Source organism: Garra rufa, chromosome 22, assembly GCF_049309525.1.
Source record: "Garra rufa chromosome 22, GarRuf1.0, whole genome shotgun sequence".
Lineage (NCBI taxonomy): Eukaryota > Metazoa > Chordata > Actinopteri > Cypriniformes > Cyprinidae > Garra > Garra rufa.
The window spans coordinates 10,047,713-10,066,199 of NC_133382.1; the positions used below are offsets into that span (position 1 = coordinate 10,047,713).

The window sequence follows — 18,487 nt, forward strand, 5'->3', positions numbered from 1 at the left end:
ATTCACGGAGCTCACTTCTAACGAGTGGGTTATCTGAATCAGGTGTGTTAACTAACAGAGACATGCAAAATATGCAGAGGGGGGGCGCGATCTACCACATGTCCAGCCAAGCTAAACAAGCGCGTGGTTCGTGGTTGTTCCCTCACGTTGTATTTTGGCCTTATAAATGTTACAAACTGCGATCTTTGTGTCATCTTCACTCACACCAAAGACATGTTTACACGCGGCTGTGACGTAAATTGCATGCGCCGCTGGCAATAAAAGGATCGGCTAGGAATCGGCAAGAGGAGAAATTGACCGGCCGGTCACCGATCTGGGCCGATCATGCGAAAATCGGCCGATTCCGATCACTAGACGATCAATCGGTGCAACTCTATAAGATGGTCCATCAGGGGTTCAACCGATTATTTTACGCAGCGACGAGAATGCTTTTTGAGCATGCGCATGCATCGCTTACATGAAGAGGTAGCATGTGCATGCATCGTGGTACTCTCCACAATGATCGCGCGCAGTAGCAGATGAATTAGAAGAATTGTTAAATAAAGTTGTTATTTTTGTTTTCTTTGAGTACAAAAGTATTCTTGTAGCTGCATAATATTACAGTTAAACCACTCTCAGATTTCATCAAAAATATCTTAATTTGTGTTCTGAAAATAAACAAAGGTCTTACAGATTTGGAACGATATTAGGGTGAGTAATTAATGACAAAATTTTCATTTTGGGGGGGGAAACTATCTCTTTAAGGTGCAGCCACATTAGCAAAATATCTGTAAACTTATAGGGGCAAAAAAAGTATACGGAGCACAGTTTACAAACTCGTCAAACATGATCTTTCCGGCGCCGATAGCCTTGTGGGCAGTGCGCTGACATACAGCACCGTTGCGCTCCGGGCGTCCCGTGTTCGAATCCCGACTTGAGGACCTTTCCCGATCCCACCCCCTATCTCTCTTCCACTTCGCTTCCTGTCATGTCTGATCTGTCCTATCATAATAAAGGCAAAAATCCCCAAAAATAAATCTTTAAACATATGAGCTTTCTGTTGGTCAGTGTGGCAAATTTGCACAACCAACTTGAACTAAAACAATCTGCATCGATTTTTTTTAAACATTTTGCTGCTTGATATTGCAATTTAGTGTGTCTTACCATGTTATTTTAATATATTACTTTAATTATGAACACACTTGTTTGTAGTGTGAACAGTCTCACCTAGAGGTGCAGCGGATCGTAGATGATCCGTGATCCGTACGGACCAGCCCCCACGGTTCGGCACGCATGTGATTCGCGGATTAACTGTTAAATTTATCCATCATAGAGTAAAAGTTTATAATTTGCACGTTTTGTCTTGCCAATTTACCCATTCAAACAATTTTAAACCATTGCCGCATTGCGCGCTGTTATTTTTTGTTTTTGTTTTTACCGCTGCCGCACACACCTGAAGCGAGCACGCGCACAGAGAGAGAGAGAGCGAGATAGAGAGAGAGAGAGCGAGATAGAGAGAGAGCGAGGCGCGATTCAAACTGCGCGATTCACAGATTTATTCCTCTTTAACTTCTCTTGAACGGAAACATACATACAAAGTTATGTTTAAATACCCGTTGTTTTATTCTGGTAAACACAGTCGGTTATGTCTTCAGTGAACCGAAACAGCTGAGAAAGAGATGCGTGCCAGTATTAGGTACGTGCATTAGGCCTTAAAGAGACAGCATCCTATAAATACCTGCAGTGAGAAGCACAAGTTATTTTACAATGAATTATTAAATTTCTGCACCTGAATACTATTATTGATTTTATTAGTAACTTTATGTTGTATTCATCTACACTTTTCATTTGTGTAATTGTTCTTGTTTTGTTACTGACTTTATTAGTTCAGCTAGTTTTTGCTGTGGATTAGAAGTACTTAAAGTAAGCATTCAATAATTAATAAACAACAAACTTTTTTTGTTTTGTTTGTTTTTTGCTGATCCGAAAAATGATCCGATCCGTGACTCAAAATCCGTGATATGATCCGAACCGTGAGTTTGGTGATCCGTTGCACCACTAGTCTCACCGTTTACTACACATTGTTATTCTTCTCATTACTTCCCTATAAGCAGCTAACGAACCGGAAGTCTCACCCATAGGCTTACTTTGCGTCTAAGAATAAGATGAATTTAAATGACTGGATTTCACCCCTGAAATTTCAATGAACCACAGTAAGTGTGACTGCTCCTTTAGGCAGGAAGAGATCATCAGACTGACATGTAAAGGTGAACATTGCTGCATGTCTTTCAGGTTCAATTAGCTCTGAGAAACATCACTGGATAAAAAAATAATAATAATAATTTAGCCTCTGTGTGAAATCAAAAAATATGACACAGGAAATTAGAACCGACTGATTGCAGATATCTAGTTTACTGTCTTCTAAATGCATATTTCAAAGATTTGAAGTCACAAACTTCACAAATGTTTTCAGTTCCAGTGTTTAAGTTCCTCCTCAGAAGCTTTTAAATACGATTTTGTGTACTGGCAGACTGATATAAACTCATTCACAGTGATTTCCAGCAGCTGCAGAGCAGTCAAGCAATATGATGGGAGCTTGTGATTTTCACAAGCGCTTTCCAGTGTTGTACACACATGCATCAAACAGTCAGAGAAGCAACTGTGGGCGGCCCGTGGGCATGACGTCTGAGGCTGAGACTAGTACATTAATGTTGTGACAGTGACTGTGGTGAAGTTCAGCTCAGGTGAAAACTGCAGACGGCAGCGCTCACATAATCCAACACAGAGGCATTAAAAAGTATTTAAAAAGACTATTACCGGTTTAAATGGCACAGAACTCCATTTCAAATCCAAAGTGAGACTTTATCAGTTCATGATTACAAACCACGACCACATCTGGAGAAAGGACTTCAAAAAGTGCTATATATGCTTTCAAGAAAAACAAAAGCCACAGATGAAGTCCCCCGAGGGCCAGGAGCGCCAAAAAAAGAGGTGGGAAGAGTGTGGGCGGAACAGGGGGCCCCCTTGGGAAGCCTGAGCTATGGCCGGAGCGAGACTGCCGAGACCTCCTGCCTCTGTGTGTGAACTCAAGAGATGTCTCCCCATAGCACCCTTAAATTACGGCCAAGTCCCACGCATCTACAGGAAACAACCCTACACGGAAAAAACACATAATTTACCATGTCTTCTGCTTTTATATACAGCATGAGTCTGTGAAGGCAGTGTAGAGAAATAAAAAAAGAACGGTGACTGCTACACTACAAGTTGAGCACAGTCTCCCGCCATTTTCTCAAGGATGTGAGCGTTTAACGAGAGCGCGGGACTCGCCGCTGTCTGCGTTCCAGCGTAAGGCCACAGCACAACGGGCCTTTTCAGCATGTCGCCCACGCTCGGATGAAACCGCACTCTGACATACTCTGAGCAGGCCCCCGGTTTCAGGCCCCCAGGGGAGCGGCCAGCAGAGGACTGGGTATTGCAAAAGCAAACAAAGTTCCAGATGAGGCACTCAGGCAGGATGTCAAACTGGGTCTGAAGAAATTCCATCCCACTGCTACACGCAACCCAAGAAAATAATTCACAACCAGTCCCAAAGACAATAGATTCCTGAAGAATATCTCCCAACAAGGAACGAATAATAGGTTGTGCATGGCTTCAGCTATACAAAGTGTTATTTAAGGGTGCATTCAGTAGTTTTTCAGCTTGCGCTTGCGTTAGCATCACTGTCATTCGTAGACTTTAAGTACAGATACCACAATGGTGTTAGACGCTGCACTGCCATCTATCGATATGGATCAACATTCTCGTCTCTGAGCTTTACATTAATTACGCTGACACTAGGGAGTTTTAAAGAGTGGCCAAAACAATAATTAAGGAAACACAGACACCACAGGGTAAAACATTTAACTAATAGATTAGGGCTGGGCGATAAAACGATAACGATATATATCGCGATAGACAAGAGATCGATATCAATAAAAAATGTGTTCGATAAAACGTTCGATATTTTGTATTCTTCGTCGGCCCGCCCAGCCCCCCTTTAACGTTCAGTTCATAGCGCCAGATCACAATAGAAGTTAAGGTTATCTTTCCTAACGGGTCCATGTTGTTGTATTAAACAAACTAAATAGCCTTATGTTATTTATCTTATTTACACGACGGCATTTGATTTCTGTCTCTACATGATCGCGCGTTTACAATGTCTCCTCACAGACGGGATCGCGGACTCCATTCATAAAAACGGACTTTACTATAGGGCGGAATTCGTCGATTTTTGGACCAATAAATCAAAAGTTGGTCTGTTAATTAATTTAGATCGCGATATGGACTAGAGTCTGTGAAAACTGAAATGCAAAAAGACCGTTTCAATAAGAATCCTGCGTGTTCCGTTTGCCTCTATATGTATGAATGGAGGAGACGCATTTTATTTTCACTACACGCGTACTGCACACGTGACGCTCCCGCTAATTTTTGGCCTTTGCATCTCACATGAACAGACAAACTCCAATAAATACATCTCCAAAGCTGCTGTGAGTGTCACTTTTTGTCAATTTTACCGTTTCATTAGTGAAACTAGCATCATTCATACTGTATTACACACTGAAACTTCACGGCAACCTGTCAAAATAAAAGTACGGTTTAACATGTAACAGAACAATATTAGTCTTGTATTACTGTACAGTATAATGTAGGTGTTTATATGTTCACATTTAAATAATTTACATAAAACAATATATATGATAAAAAATAAAGAGTCACCACTTAATTGTTTTAAAAATACTATTATTATTAAACCTTTTTTTAACTGAATATAATTTTTCTTCTATGTATTAATTTTAACAGTAAAGCTCCGTTTATTTTTATTTTTAAAAATAAATCTGTGATTTTGCTTTCATTTGATTATCAGAAAAATTAAAACAAGAATTTCTGAAAAAAGAAAAAAAAAGGTTGTAAGGCCCTATTGTTCAAAATGTTGAAAGTTTTGGACTTATTTTTTCACTTAAATAAATATTTACTATTTATAAATTAAAATATTTATTTATAAATACTGGCAACCAGCAATCTGTGCAGAAAAAAATATAATCAGCCAAGTACTTTGCAACAACCTCTGACCTGTGGTCAAGCCGTACTTCTGGGCCATACATTAGCTTGACCATTCACTTCATCGACAATGAATGGGGTTTGAATTGAGGATTAAGAGATAATTAAGTGTATATTGTGACTTTAGACTTATGTTTACATTTTACTTATTTGAGTTTTCCATGGTTGTTGACATTTCTGTCTTAATAACTGAGGGGATTATGATCAGAGGCAGGTTAAGTTTAAAATAAAAATGCTTGAGTGTAATATATTTTTCTCCTGGTCCTTATTTTAAATGGGTCATAAAAATATCAATAATTATCGATATCGACCGATATGAAACACTGATATCGTGATATAGTTTTCAGCCATATCGCCCAGCCCTATAATAGATATAACCATATTTTCCAGAGTTGAGAAATTACAGTATTATGACACCTTTATATAACAAGTTTAGTGAAATATTCTGTTTAAATATCTAATTAAATATGTGCCAACCAATGAAAGAAAATGTGCACTGATCATGAGTAGTCTTTGTTTAAAGGTTTAGTTCACCCAAAAATGAATATTCTGTCATTAATTACTCTCCCTCAAGTCGTTCCAAACCCATAAGACCTTTGTTTGTCAAAAATTTATATTTTTAATGAAATCCGAGAGCCTTCTGACCCTGCATAAACAGCAACGCAACTACGTTCAAGGCCCAGAAAAGGAGGTAAGGACATTGTTATAAATAATGACTTTATTCTAGGGATGCACCGATACGAATCGGCCGATCATGCTTGCGCGTTTTGTCAGTAAAGCCGGTTCTGTAATCAGCGGTAAATGCCATCAGGTGCGTGATTTCACGTTGAGCCGTATATACGCCTTATTCAGCCCGCCGCCATTTTGAATCGAAAACGAGGCTGAGAGGGATAGCAGTCCAGCAGCGCCCACTGTGGCATATTGTTGCGTAACGGGATGTAGATTGTTTAGTCATAAAAATAAAGAGAAAATATAATTTCACTAATTTCCACAGGACAAAGAACTTCAGAAAATGTGTATTATTAAAGTTCGACAGGACATAGGACCTAACTTTCAGGTAACAACATTGCATTTATTTAAGAAAATGACTGTGGAAACTAGCCGGTTGGCTAATTGCTAATTTATAATGCGAGCTTGTTTATCTTCCTTTAAACGTTTACGCAGAGCTAACATGTTATGTACTACTACAACAACTAAACTAAATATCTCCATTTTGTATAGATTACAAAGAACAAAAAAGTGCTCAACATTTTACTCAGGATTGTTTTTCAAAAACACTGACTGGAATTAGGAAGCTTAAGGAGGGTTCAGCTCCGTCTGTGTTTACCTGGACTCTAAGACCTCACGAAAAGAAAACCTTGCGATTGTAAATGAAAAAGATATTCTTTTTAAATGATGTTTTAAAGATTAACATGTTTAATAGTTTGTGTTAAGAGCCTGCAGTTAGATCGTAAGCCTCTTTCAGAGAACATGTTAAGTCATACAAAAAACAGTGGGTTGAAAGTTTTTTTTAATGCAAAGCGATCAAAAGATAACATTTATTTATTAGTTTGCCATGTAGTGTTTGATGTCAACCCCTTTTAAAATCGCAAAATGATATTCAGAACATTATTTTTTTGTTTCTGTCTTGCTTTAGACAAGGAAAATGTCATGTTTATCGTAATTTCATAATAAAGGTCGGGAAGACGCTTATGACCTAGCTGCAGGCTCTTAACACAAACCATTAAGCATTTTAATCTATATAACATCATTTGAAAAACTCTGTGTAAGCGTTTAAAGGAAGATAAACATGCTCCCATTAGAAATTAGCAGTCTTTCCACAGTCATTTTCTCAAAAAAATGCAATATTGTTACCTGAAAGTTAGGTTATATGTCCTGTCGAACAATCCACGTTTTCTGGAGCTCTTTGTCCTGTGGAAAAATGTGAAATAACCTATTATTTTACGGCTATACGATCTACATCCCGGTACGCAACAATGCGCCACAGTGGGCGCTGCTGGACTATCCCTCACAGCCTCGTTTTCGATTCAAAATGGCAGCGGGCTGAATAAGGCGTATACTACACACAGCCGTTGTTTACCGACGAGCTGCGCAAATCAATGTTCATTATCAGTGTGAATGTGCGCAGCTCGTCAGTGAACAACGGCTGTGTGTAGTATATACGGCTCAACGTGAAATCACGCACCTGATGGCATTTACCGCTGATTACAGAACCGGCTTTACTGACAAAACAAAAAGTGATCGGCCGATACGGATCGGTGCATCCCTACTTTATTCAACACACATTCACAAGAGTACCACGACACATGAACATGCATCAAAGATTGACATGGAAGTGAAGAAATTGTTGAATAAAGTATTGACTTTAGTTTTCTTTGCGGCCAAAAAGTATTCTCGTAGCTTCATATTCAAATTAACTGATGTCAATAGTCTATTTAACAATGACCACTACCTTTCTGGGCCTTGAACATGGTAGTTGCGTTGCTGTCTATGCAGGCTGAGAAAGCTCTCGGATTCCATCAAGAATATCTTAATTTAAGTTCTGAAGATAATCGAAGGTCTTACGGGTTTGAAATGACATGTACACACCAAACAGATGGCTCTTCTCGAACACAATTTATGACCTAATGTGTAGAACTTTTTACAACTGAATGTATCCTCAAAATGAACTGTTATTCAAATTAAATATACTGAATTTATGGCCAACACTAAATAATCTTATTCTTAAGGGCTTTCCGGATACATCCCAAGCCATGAGGATTTTGAGATTTGAGTTTCAGCAAGGCAGGAATGTTACATGCTTTTCCTGAAGCGAAATCCTTGGCGTAGTATGTAACAGACGAGTCATATTTAAAATAATAAAAGACAGAAACCCAGAAAATGTAGTAAAGGACAGGTGAACAACTCATTTATCTCATTTGACTATGATCAAGTTCATTTGTATCAGAATATAAAATGTGCTGCCTCCAGGTTTAAAGCAATAGCAGCATGTCAGTCATTTACTTTGTCTCGGATAAGTGAATTTATTCTGCATTAAAGAGACACGATTCATCACCTGTGTAGGACTAGACCTACGCTGACAATGAATTACATAACAACTGACTATCAAAGACCGATGCTGCTTCTTTAGCACATAACTTGCCTGAGGGATTTTGCTTTGTCTAATATTTAAAAGCACAAATCCCACTCTCAGATGTTCAGTTTCTTAAGGGCTCTATTTTTCCTCACTAAACGTTCCCATTTTCCTGTTCTTCAAAGTCTCTAGTAGCTGACAATAGCGCATAGTACAAAACATGTCTTATTACCCATGGAACAATAGAGCCCATTTTTCATTCCATATTTTCACAGCATTCCTTTCTTTTCCTTCATGCCTGACATGGAGTGCCCTACTGCCAACAACCACCTGCAGGAAAGAAAATTCCAGCAGCGGGTATGCGAACGCATCCAGACCGTTTTCCTGCATGCACACACATGCTCGCGTACACACGCACACACATACACACAAAGGCCCGGTGCTTTCCTGCGGTTCTGCAGCCGAGCTGGGATGAAGCAAGCTTGAGGAAAACAGTGCTCACACTGTTCATTCCTAAATCCCTCTACAGGGCAGCCGTGTCTGCTCCCATCCCATTAAGCCGGCCTTTAGGGAGCTCTGCTCACATCAAATTCACAACATCCTGCACACTGACTCTCTGCTCACGCTGCCAGACTTCCAAATGGCACGTCATAAGCAAGTCTGTTTGATTATCTGCTTTCCTCGGCAAACAAGATCCGCACAGAGAATGAAAATGAATTTCGGGTTATGAAACAGAGATGCGAGGAGCTTGGAGAAAGATGGCAAATCCTCATCTCTGCGGTCTCTGCTTTGTGTCGTTATGTGGCAGCTCATCCGCGACATGCACAGAGAAAACAAAATAATCCGCAGATATGACTCATTTGGTGTGCGAAGAGAACCCATAACCCAGATGGTGATATTCCTGTGGCACATCATTTATGTCACCTGCCACGCGAATGACAAACGATCAGACTTGACGGCTATAGAAGGTGAAGCGCAAAGTCGATCTTCTGCCTTTGTAATGACTCCAGATTCATTTGCGATCACGGGACGGGTTCACGATAGCCCTGAAATGTGTGAAATTTGCCACTGCGGTGAAACACTAGCACAGGCTGCTAAAGCGGCACGGCAAACGTCAGCACCCGTTTATCACGAGCTGGGAACTTAATGAGAGATCCACATGTGAATTTCCTCGGCATTATTTCCCCTTTGATGAAGCATTAATTTAGCCTAATTAGATTTAATACTAAGTTATTGTGTTGTAAGCATCTTTGCCCAGTGGAAGTGGTCCTCTTGCTAGGCTTAAGGGGCCAAACGCTTTGTGTATTTGAAAAGCTTCCTTTAATCACACTGTAGCCCATATCACCAGATTTAACCCAATTATTACAGCTTATTTTCACCCTCAAGATGGTTTTAATTCCTAATCACAAATAAAAGGGGGGCATTTGCATGCGGAGATGGAGGAAAGAACACAAAGCAATTAATTATCTGAGTGTGTTCAAATTTACTTACTTTAAAAGCATGGGGAGTGCCACAACGGTTAGGCTATATTAATACACTCAATCCTGCCTACTATATTTTTTAAAACAGTAGGCTTTATTCAAGATATACAGTAGTATGCTACAATCGTGTTGAATTGTCAAATAGAGTACAATTAGTATTATAGCAATGTTTTAATATTTAACGCAAACCATTAGGATCTAGCATCATTTCAATCAAACACAGGACTCAGAGCTGTATTCAGGTCACCAGCCATGATCATTACAGACCACCACCTCTGAACCTTGTGATGAGTGAATGACTGCCTCATGCAAATACGTCAATGGTTTAATTTTTTTTGTATCTTGTCAGAGATAAGCACCCCTTGGTCGACATAACAAGGAGAAAGCTGTCTAGATTGGGGATCACGCTGAGTTGTGGCAGGACCTCAAACATCTGCTAAAGGTCAGGTTTCCACTGTATGGAACCAATCAATGAAGCCCATAGAGCTTCCAAACAAAGAATAGTGTTTCACACTACAGAAGGAACCTTGCCCTTCATTTAAAGGACACTGATTTTATGCACTCAGTAATCCCCTCTAGGCAAGACAACCCACAAACCATTGGACAACCAACAAAAAAACATATGTGAAACTTGACTTGTACTTATATGTTGTCAGATTGGAAGTGACTGATCATTCTCATTGCATCACGTCTACTGCTTCTTCTGAAACGGACATAATGAACTTTAATGAACTTGCAATAACACAAATGTGGAAAAGTGATTTTTAAATGAAACATCTAAACCATCATTGAATCTAAACAATATTTCATTAGATGTTTCATTAGAAAAATTTAACCATACCAGCATTTTCACATTTTTGCAGTAGATTGTGGGCAGTATGAACAATTCTATATCATGTTAGAGTAGCCCAATTTGGGCTATGCTTTATGCTTAAAGGGTGATAATGCATATTTTTGGACTATCTAGCAAAAGTCATTCTACAAATTAACTCTACAAGTCTTTCTGTTAGGAATTTAAATGCATATAAATGCAAAAGATTTCATTCTTAATAATGAGTCTGGCATCAGTGCAAATGCAGATTCAATACTAAAACATGACATTAACATGTTTTGTGATTGGGTCACAAGTGAACACATTCATATTTTACATTTATATGCAATAGGGCTGTGCAATATATCGAAATCATCAAAATATCACAAATGTAAATATTGCAATGTGCATATCGCTACAGCTTGCAATATATGGGGCCACGAATAAAAAACAAAGAGAAAATCACTCACTGCTCTAGCCTAAATTACTTTTGTAGCTTAAATAAGAATCAGCAATCATATTAAATTCATAAAAGTGAAGACTAAGCAGTGTTTTATATTTCCTTTTTATTATTCAGTTCCTAAACCGATGTTAAAATGATTACACTAATGTTAAAATGACATTCAAATGTAATGCTAGAGTAAAACACTACCGTTCACTTTCAGAAGTTTTGAAGGGGTGCTTTTTTCTCACAGACAGTGAAACAGGTATGCTAGTTATATCAGAATCAGAGCTTTATTCGCCAAGCGTGTGCAAACACAAGCAATTTGTGGTTTTATAGGAGCTTTTGATACATACATATATACATATAAATAACTATATGACACAAGACAGTTAAAGAAGTTCACAAAACTGACTCAGTAACAGCTGGGTGAAACTGCTTAATCTGAGCGTGAGGCACTTTAAGCATTATTGCATTTTTCTTCAATATTGCACAGCCCTAATATGCAAGTTACAATGTTGCTTGAATGGTATTAAACAACTAAATGGTTTACATTGTGCCTAACACCCCTTAATAACTGCATCCTCTACCAGCTGATACACTTCTATCGCTGCACGACATACACTGTCATACAGCCCAGATGTAATTCATTGTGGGATATTCAGACACTACAAAGAACAATGCAGGGCTCAAAAATGTAAAAACTGGCACATGTTTGCATCAAAGGTTTCTCGAGAGCAGCAGACACAGTTCCACCACATGATGAATAGACCAGATTTCAGCATTGTTCCTGGACGATCCTTTGCTCGCTGTAATTGCACTCAAATTTCCCTGGAGATTTTGACTAAATCTAAAGAGCAGCAGCCACATGCTGTGCCCTACATGCCAAAGGTATGTGTAGATGTATGTGTGTGTGTGTGTGTGTGTGTGTGTGTGTGTGTTTGTGTGTATCTCAAAGGCTGTCGCGGCTCCAGGCGTGTACACACCTCCCACTGGGCCTCTCTTTAAAGGTGTGTCATGCTGCACAATGCCGCCTCCAGCTTGTGGGTGTTGCATTTTAGCCCCAGGCACAACAAAACTAAATAAATGTGGGCTCTCAGCAACCTCCTTCAGATCTTGCCAAGCTGCCACAAGAGTCATGACGTTGAGACAAACCAAGACAAAACAAACACTTAAACTCTGATGTATATTTTCAGCCTAAGCTAGATTTAGGTACAAAGTATGTTTCTGAGCAAACACTCCTTCTACCACATCAAGCTGCATTGCGCCACTTTCTCTGTCTTCTGCTTTCCCGTGTCCAAGAAGCACTTCCACGTGCATCATTGGGCAATAACATATGTGACTATTCGAAGAGAGAAGTTGAGATATTGCTCTCTAATATTGCCATCCGGAAGTGGGACAGTATTTCTCAAAGCAAATCACTCACGCCGGAATCGACCGTGCCGCAGTCGAGTTACAAACAAGAGTTTGCTTGTTTGAAACTAATTTAATTAAGAGCACATTCCAGAAGGCTTGTCAAATAGCACGACTGCCACCTCAGATGTAAGTGCTAAAAAAAGCCAAGCCCTTAGAGTAACAGTCCATTTATTTGATATGCAAAAGTATGCGCTGAAAACGAATATACAGTACAGTTTAAACGGTAGACATCTGGTTTCGCTTAAGAGCACATTCAACAAAAGCAGAGAAGGATCAGCACAAGAAGATAGGGGCTGGAAGCCTGCGTTGGCTCAGTCGACCATTCCCGCCTACAGAAAGGCTTGTTTGCGTTTCATTTCTGACTGTTTGCTGTCTTAGCTCGAGCTAAAAAGACTCAGAAACCAACATTAACACTTCCTGTGTGCTGGAAATTACAGGAAGCCCCACATAAATTGAGCAAGGGAAATAAATTTCCTTGCTTTCTAATGCGAGTGCGATTCAGAAATTGTGGAATAGGTTTTGTGTGTGTCACTGCCGAGCATAACAGGATATACGACACTACTTACTCATTGCATCACCCCAGAGCTATTCAGACCTCCGTCGCTAATGTGTCCGTTCACACAGAGAGAGGTCAGCCAGCGCAGCTCCAATAAATGCACTTTGATGTGTGACTGTTCTGATATCCTAAATAATTTCACCTGCGTACGTTTACCTCAATTAAATGCTCAAACATGCACTCAACCATTCTGTAGAGCAGCCATTTCACAGCAAGACATAGGCGCTGTTCCAAAACCTAGAGAGCTGCCTTGATTTCTGCTTCCTATATGGACAGCATCCACACAACTGACTGATTGAGTCATAAAATGATATGACCTAGTGCATCATTGAAATGAACTTGTGATAAGCCAATATCACTATACTCTAACTTGCATAAAAATAAAGATTGTATTATTTTAATTGAACTATTTTTTATTGATACATTTTTGTATTGAATGAATTATTCATAATTGACATTTCTATTGTTTGGTCCACCACCTAAAATGATTTTTCGCCACTGTCTTTGCATCAAAAGCATGTCTGTGATGCCTTAAATCACCATATTTGCTATTAGAATAATTAACTGATTTAGATTCATTTTCAAATTCAGTTGATTGTGCAAATGTTCTGATACTTCTGCATACTTTTACACTATTCTATGACATTTCTTAACATAAATAGTGCAAGTAGTGCATTCACATGAAATATTCCATGAGTAAAATCTGCACTTCAAATACGCAGATGATGCACTTAATTAATCCAAATGCACTCAACAGTCACAGCTTTTCTTATGTAGCTTATGAAATACAAAAACGAGATGCCAGGGTACATACTGCATATAAGCGCATAGTGCACCATTTGGAACACAACGGTTCCCATTACGGTCACATCAAATGACATGTACACACTGCATAGGCTGCAGATAATAAAATCGGTCTGTGTCCGCATTTGAAGAGTTAAGCGCAAACCTGCACGGTGATTCACGCTGGGCCGTTGTTGCTATGGGATACAGTCCAATCACAGAATTGAGATGTCAGTTCATTTGTATGTTAAAAAAACAACATCTGCAGTGACAAACTTCAAGATCAAGGAAATCTGTATGCATTATTATAACTGGTCCAGTTGAAACAATAGAAAATACTGAGGCAGATACACAAAAAGGAAATCAATTACACAGCTCATAGTATTGCTACAACAATGAAATGGTGTTGAGTAAACATCATCAAGTAACTGTTTTCGCCAACAGAGGAGCTCAGTAACGTTTGAATGGAGGGTAGATTTTTCCAGAGAGGTCTGGCTGGTACAGGACAGGGGTCAGTCCAGGTTAAACAGGCAGATTCTGGGAAGAGCACGTGCGTCACACACTGCAGGCTAAAAGCAGTGTGACATTTTTTTGATCTTCATTACAGAGCTAATTTAGAAGAAAGTGTGAAGGTTTTGTCAGTGGAAAAATGTGAAAATGTAAAGGTTTAACATTTAAATCCTAAGGTTTAATTGCCAAACACATAGAAAAAGTGAGAAGTGATCAAGATGCATGTTTGGTTTGAAATACATTGGGAATGATTACAAAAGCTTATAACATACGGTACAGTATGCATACTGTGCATAATCTGCATTTTTTTAAATGCACTATGTGGTTCACAAATGTGACCTTGGGCCACAAAACCAGTCTTTAGTAGCAATAGCCAAAAATACATTGTAAAATACATTTTCTTTTATTTATTAGGTAAAGATCATGTTCCATGAAGATATTTTGTAAGTTTCCTACCATAAATATATCAAAACTTAATTTTTGATTAGTAATATGCATCACTAAGAACTTCATTTGGACAACTTTAAAGGCGATTTTCTCAATGTTTTGATTTTTTACTCCCTCAGATCTCCGATTTTCACATAGTTGCATCTCAGCCTAATATTGTCCTATCCTAACAAGCCATACATCAATGGAAAGCTTATTTTTGAGCGTTATGACTGGTTTTGTGGTCCACAAATATATAATATTCAAACAAAGTGCAATGCAAATAATATCATATCCCACAATGCAATCAACTTTGGCCTTAATAATTATTAGTTTATTAGTTTCATTATTTCACCAGATTTTTTTGATTTTTATGAGTGAATTCCACGATTTTGTTGTGTTTTCTAAAATGCGGATATTATAAAATCCTGCCAAACAGAGCTGCAAAAAAAGAAACAGGTTTTCTGAATACGAACAAACTAGTATTATACTAGTATATGTGACCCTGGACCACAAAACCAGTCATAAGGTTAAATTTTACAAAACTGAGATGTATACAACATATGAAAGCTCAATAAATAAGCTTTCTATTGATATATGGTTTGTTAGAATAGGACAATATTTGACTGAGATACATCTATTTGAATATCTGAAATCTGAGGGTGCAAAAAAATCAAAATACTGAGAAAATCACCTTTAAAGTTGTCCAAATGAAGCTCTTAACAATGCATATTACTAATCAAAAATTACATTTTGATATATTTATAGTATGAATTTTACAAAAAATCTTCATGGAACATGATCTTTACTTAATATCCTAATGATTTTTGGCATAAAAGAAAAAAAATCTATAATTTTGACCCATACTATGTATTTTTGGCTATTACTACAAATATACCCCAGCGACTTAAGACTGGTTTTGTGGTCCAGGGTCACATATATGTAGATATTTACACAGCCACGGACTGTTCACTACATGGTTCAGTCTTTAAAATCCAGCGTTCAACAAAAGGCTGTTACTTTTCACACAAAGCCTGGCGAGGAACGCACAATAGCTAGATGGCATATATCTAACTCAATAATAGAGTACAAAAGTTCAATGTTTTTCCACCTCATTGCATTCACTTATGCGGCGTCCTTCAACACTCCTAACAAACTACTGTCGCAATCCGCCCCCGAAAGGGAACACGCTAGAACGCTCTGCTTTCAGGTTAATGCTCCCATCCACCTTTAATGTTTAAACTCGAGGCCTGTCAGCCATAAACCTCTCCCGGCGATGAGTGTCATATCTCTCGTTTCGAACCACTATTTTACAACCGCGAATGGGTTCTTTATATTATGGAAGTCTAATCCACCAACAATTAAGATAGGAAATGTGTCACTGCCTGGGCTCAAACAGAACTGTTGTCATTTCCAAAATAAAGGTGTACAAAGGAAGAGCCCTCAATAAATCTTTTTAGAGAAGATATGGAAAAGCAGGCTCACTGTCAAAGGAAAACAGTGCAGGGTTATAGTGTCAGTCAGACTGAACAAAGAGCAATCTCTCTGTAGGTTAACTCTGGTTCAGGGGAACGGCTGAACATAGCGGCCTTTATGCTGTGCTGCAGTGGGGGAGGGCGGTGAACGACCACCGGTCTCATGTTACGAGCTGTTTTCTTAAGCCACAAATCACATGGCCACTTCCAGCTCTTTACAGCCAGTTGTTGCCAATGTGATTGAGGGCTGTAAATGAAAGCTGCATTGGTGTTTTTTTGCAATCAGAGGCTTTTCCATCATCATCCCCAGCATCTTTGCAAATAATAGTGGTGCAATGGCATGGGAAAAAAGGCTGAAGAATTTCACAACTAAACGATATGTGATTTTAAGTCATTGAAAATACTTGTTTACTGTATACTAAATATACACTGTGCATACAAAGTCTGCTATTTCATGGAAACACTATAATGTCAAATGTTTTTTTTTTTAATATTATACAATTATGAAAAACAATTAAAACAACCTTTTTTTAAATTACTATGTTTCCATGTTACCATATTCTATTTTAATTTCCTCCAGCATTCACGAGGCCAACCAGAGTACAAGCCTAATTCTTACTTTTCAAACAAGGCAAAGAAACAAAAGCATTTACAGTTTGAACTTTCAGCTGCAGGGCAGCTATTGAGTGCGGAAAGTTCTGTGTGCTGATTAGCAGCGGTACAGTTGGTGACCTCAGGACACAGCCCTGAAAACAAATGGCTAGCATACTGTACACACTTACTCTATACACACAATGACAGGAGCCGCTCCATCCATCTCCACCGCATGAGAGCTGTCTTACTGATCAAAGACAAAGCTAGATTTGCTTCAAATGGAGAAGAAATTAACATATTTTTTACTTTGTAAAAGAATTATAATATTTTACATTACATTTGATTATTGATAATTCGGATTTATAAATTTGTGAAGAGGGATTTGAGAACATTTAAAATTTCTTATTAAATTAAAATTGGTAAATTACATAAACATCATGATATATGAACAAGGGGCACATTTAACAATCATTCAAAATAATAATAAATCGTTATTAACAACAAAGACTAGAACATTTTATGAGGTGGTTGGGTAGATTTATGTGTATGCTATAACGTTTAACCACTGGCAAAATAAAAACTCTAAATTATCCATGAACATCATCACGGAGGGCCCGGGAATTATTTACTATGCATTCATGAATGAAAATAGGTCAGAATTGTTTTATGGCCCTGACCATTTACACAGATGTGTTACATTTGGTCCATCTGTTTGCAAAATACTAGATTGCAAAATGTACTATAATGCCTACACTGAGCTCTAATGAAAACAAAGCAGCAAACAAGCTTATGTCTTACGTCTGGGGAAAAATTATAAATTAGTATTTACTACATTTCAGTGAATCTTGAAGCAAGACATTTTCATTAAACATTAAAAATCGATCTCAGATCTCGTTGCTTGTCACTTGTCAGCGTTTAACGTAATATGTTATATGGAAAGAGAGCACAATTTTGAATCGGACTGCAAAAAGGACAAAAGTCACAAGCTGACAACTAACGTTACAATCCACCAACGTTGACTGTGATCCAAAAAGAGCTCTACTACACGATTCCATTGCCTGAGTGACTTCCAAGCCTGTTTCCATGTACCAAGCGACAAAACCTAGAATAAGCTGACGTTTAACAGGCTATTTCAAAATGCTATATCCTTGCTGAGACCTCCCGCTCGTGAAATGCATTTTTCCCAGCATGTCTGCCGTTGTCTTACCGTCAGTTCGGGATTGTCGTGGTCGCGGTGAGTGACGGCTCGGATGACTCCGGCTCGCCATGACCAGCTCGCGATGTGCGCGGGCTCCAGCGGCTCCTCTCCGCTCACGCACAGGAACCGCTTCCCGACCACCATGGCGAAAACCCTCGAAAACTTCAACACTCGCACCCTACCGACCGCACATTTACACCGTCGAACTGCGTTCTGAACAAAAAGAAAGAAAGAACCGTGATTTTTTTCGCCTTTTTTGCGTGTCAACCGCAACCCGGGGGATTTAAATTTCTCTCAGCCTCCACCCGCGAATGGTCGCTCTCGCGCTCCGTGAAACTGAACACTGGAGCGGATCACTGCGAGCGTAAAACTGGTATCCCTCCGCCACACAACTCACAAGTCCATACAAAACCGCAGCAGGGAAATTTCTACGTCCGCCAGACAGATTCATTCTCAATGGGAGACTGGCTGCTTTCACACTATACGCCAGTGTGAGGAAAATAGTGCTTAGTTGTTGTTGTTGTTGTATTTGGTTCATTAACAGCCAGCGCAAGTATGGACAACATAAAAACAATTAATAATAATAAATAAATAAATACATTCAGATTTATTAAAGTAATTTATCTAATGGCATTAATAAAGTATC

The 18,487-nt window shown here is 38.8% G+C and overlaps 1 protein-coding gene across 1 annotated transcript in view; it reads right to left on the reverse strand.

Moving 5' to 3' along the window:
- jmjd1cb (jumonji domain containing 1Cb) overlaps positions 1-18,134 on the reverse strand; it is a 177,696-nt gene extending 159,562 nt beyond the window's left edge. The window contains exon 1 of the mRNA XM_073828556.1: positions 17,851-18,134. Within this exon, the coding sequence (XP_073684657.1) occupies positions 17,851-17,985 (135 nt within the window). The 5' untranslated portion in view covers positions 17,986-18,134. The remainder of the gene's footprint in view (positions 1-17,850) is intronic.
- Between the last annotated feature and the right edge of the window lie 353 nt (positions 18,135-18,487).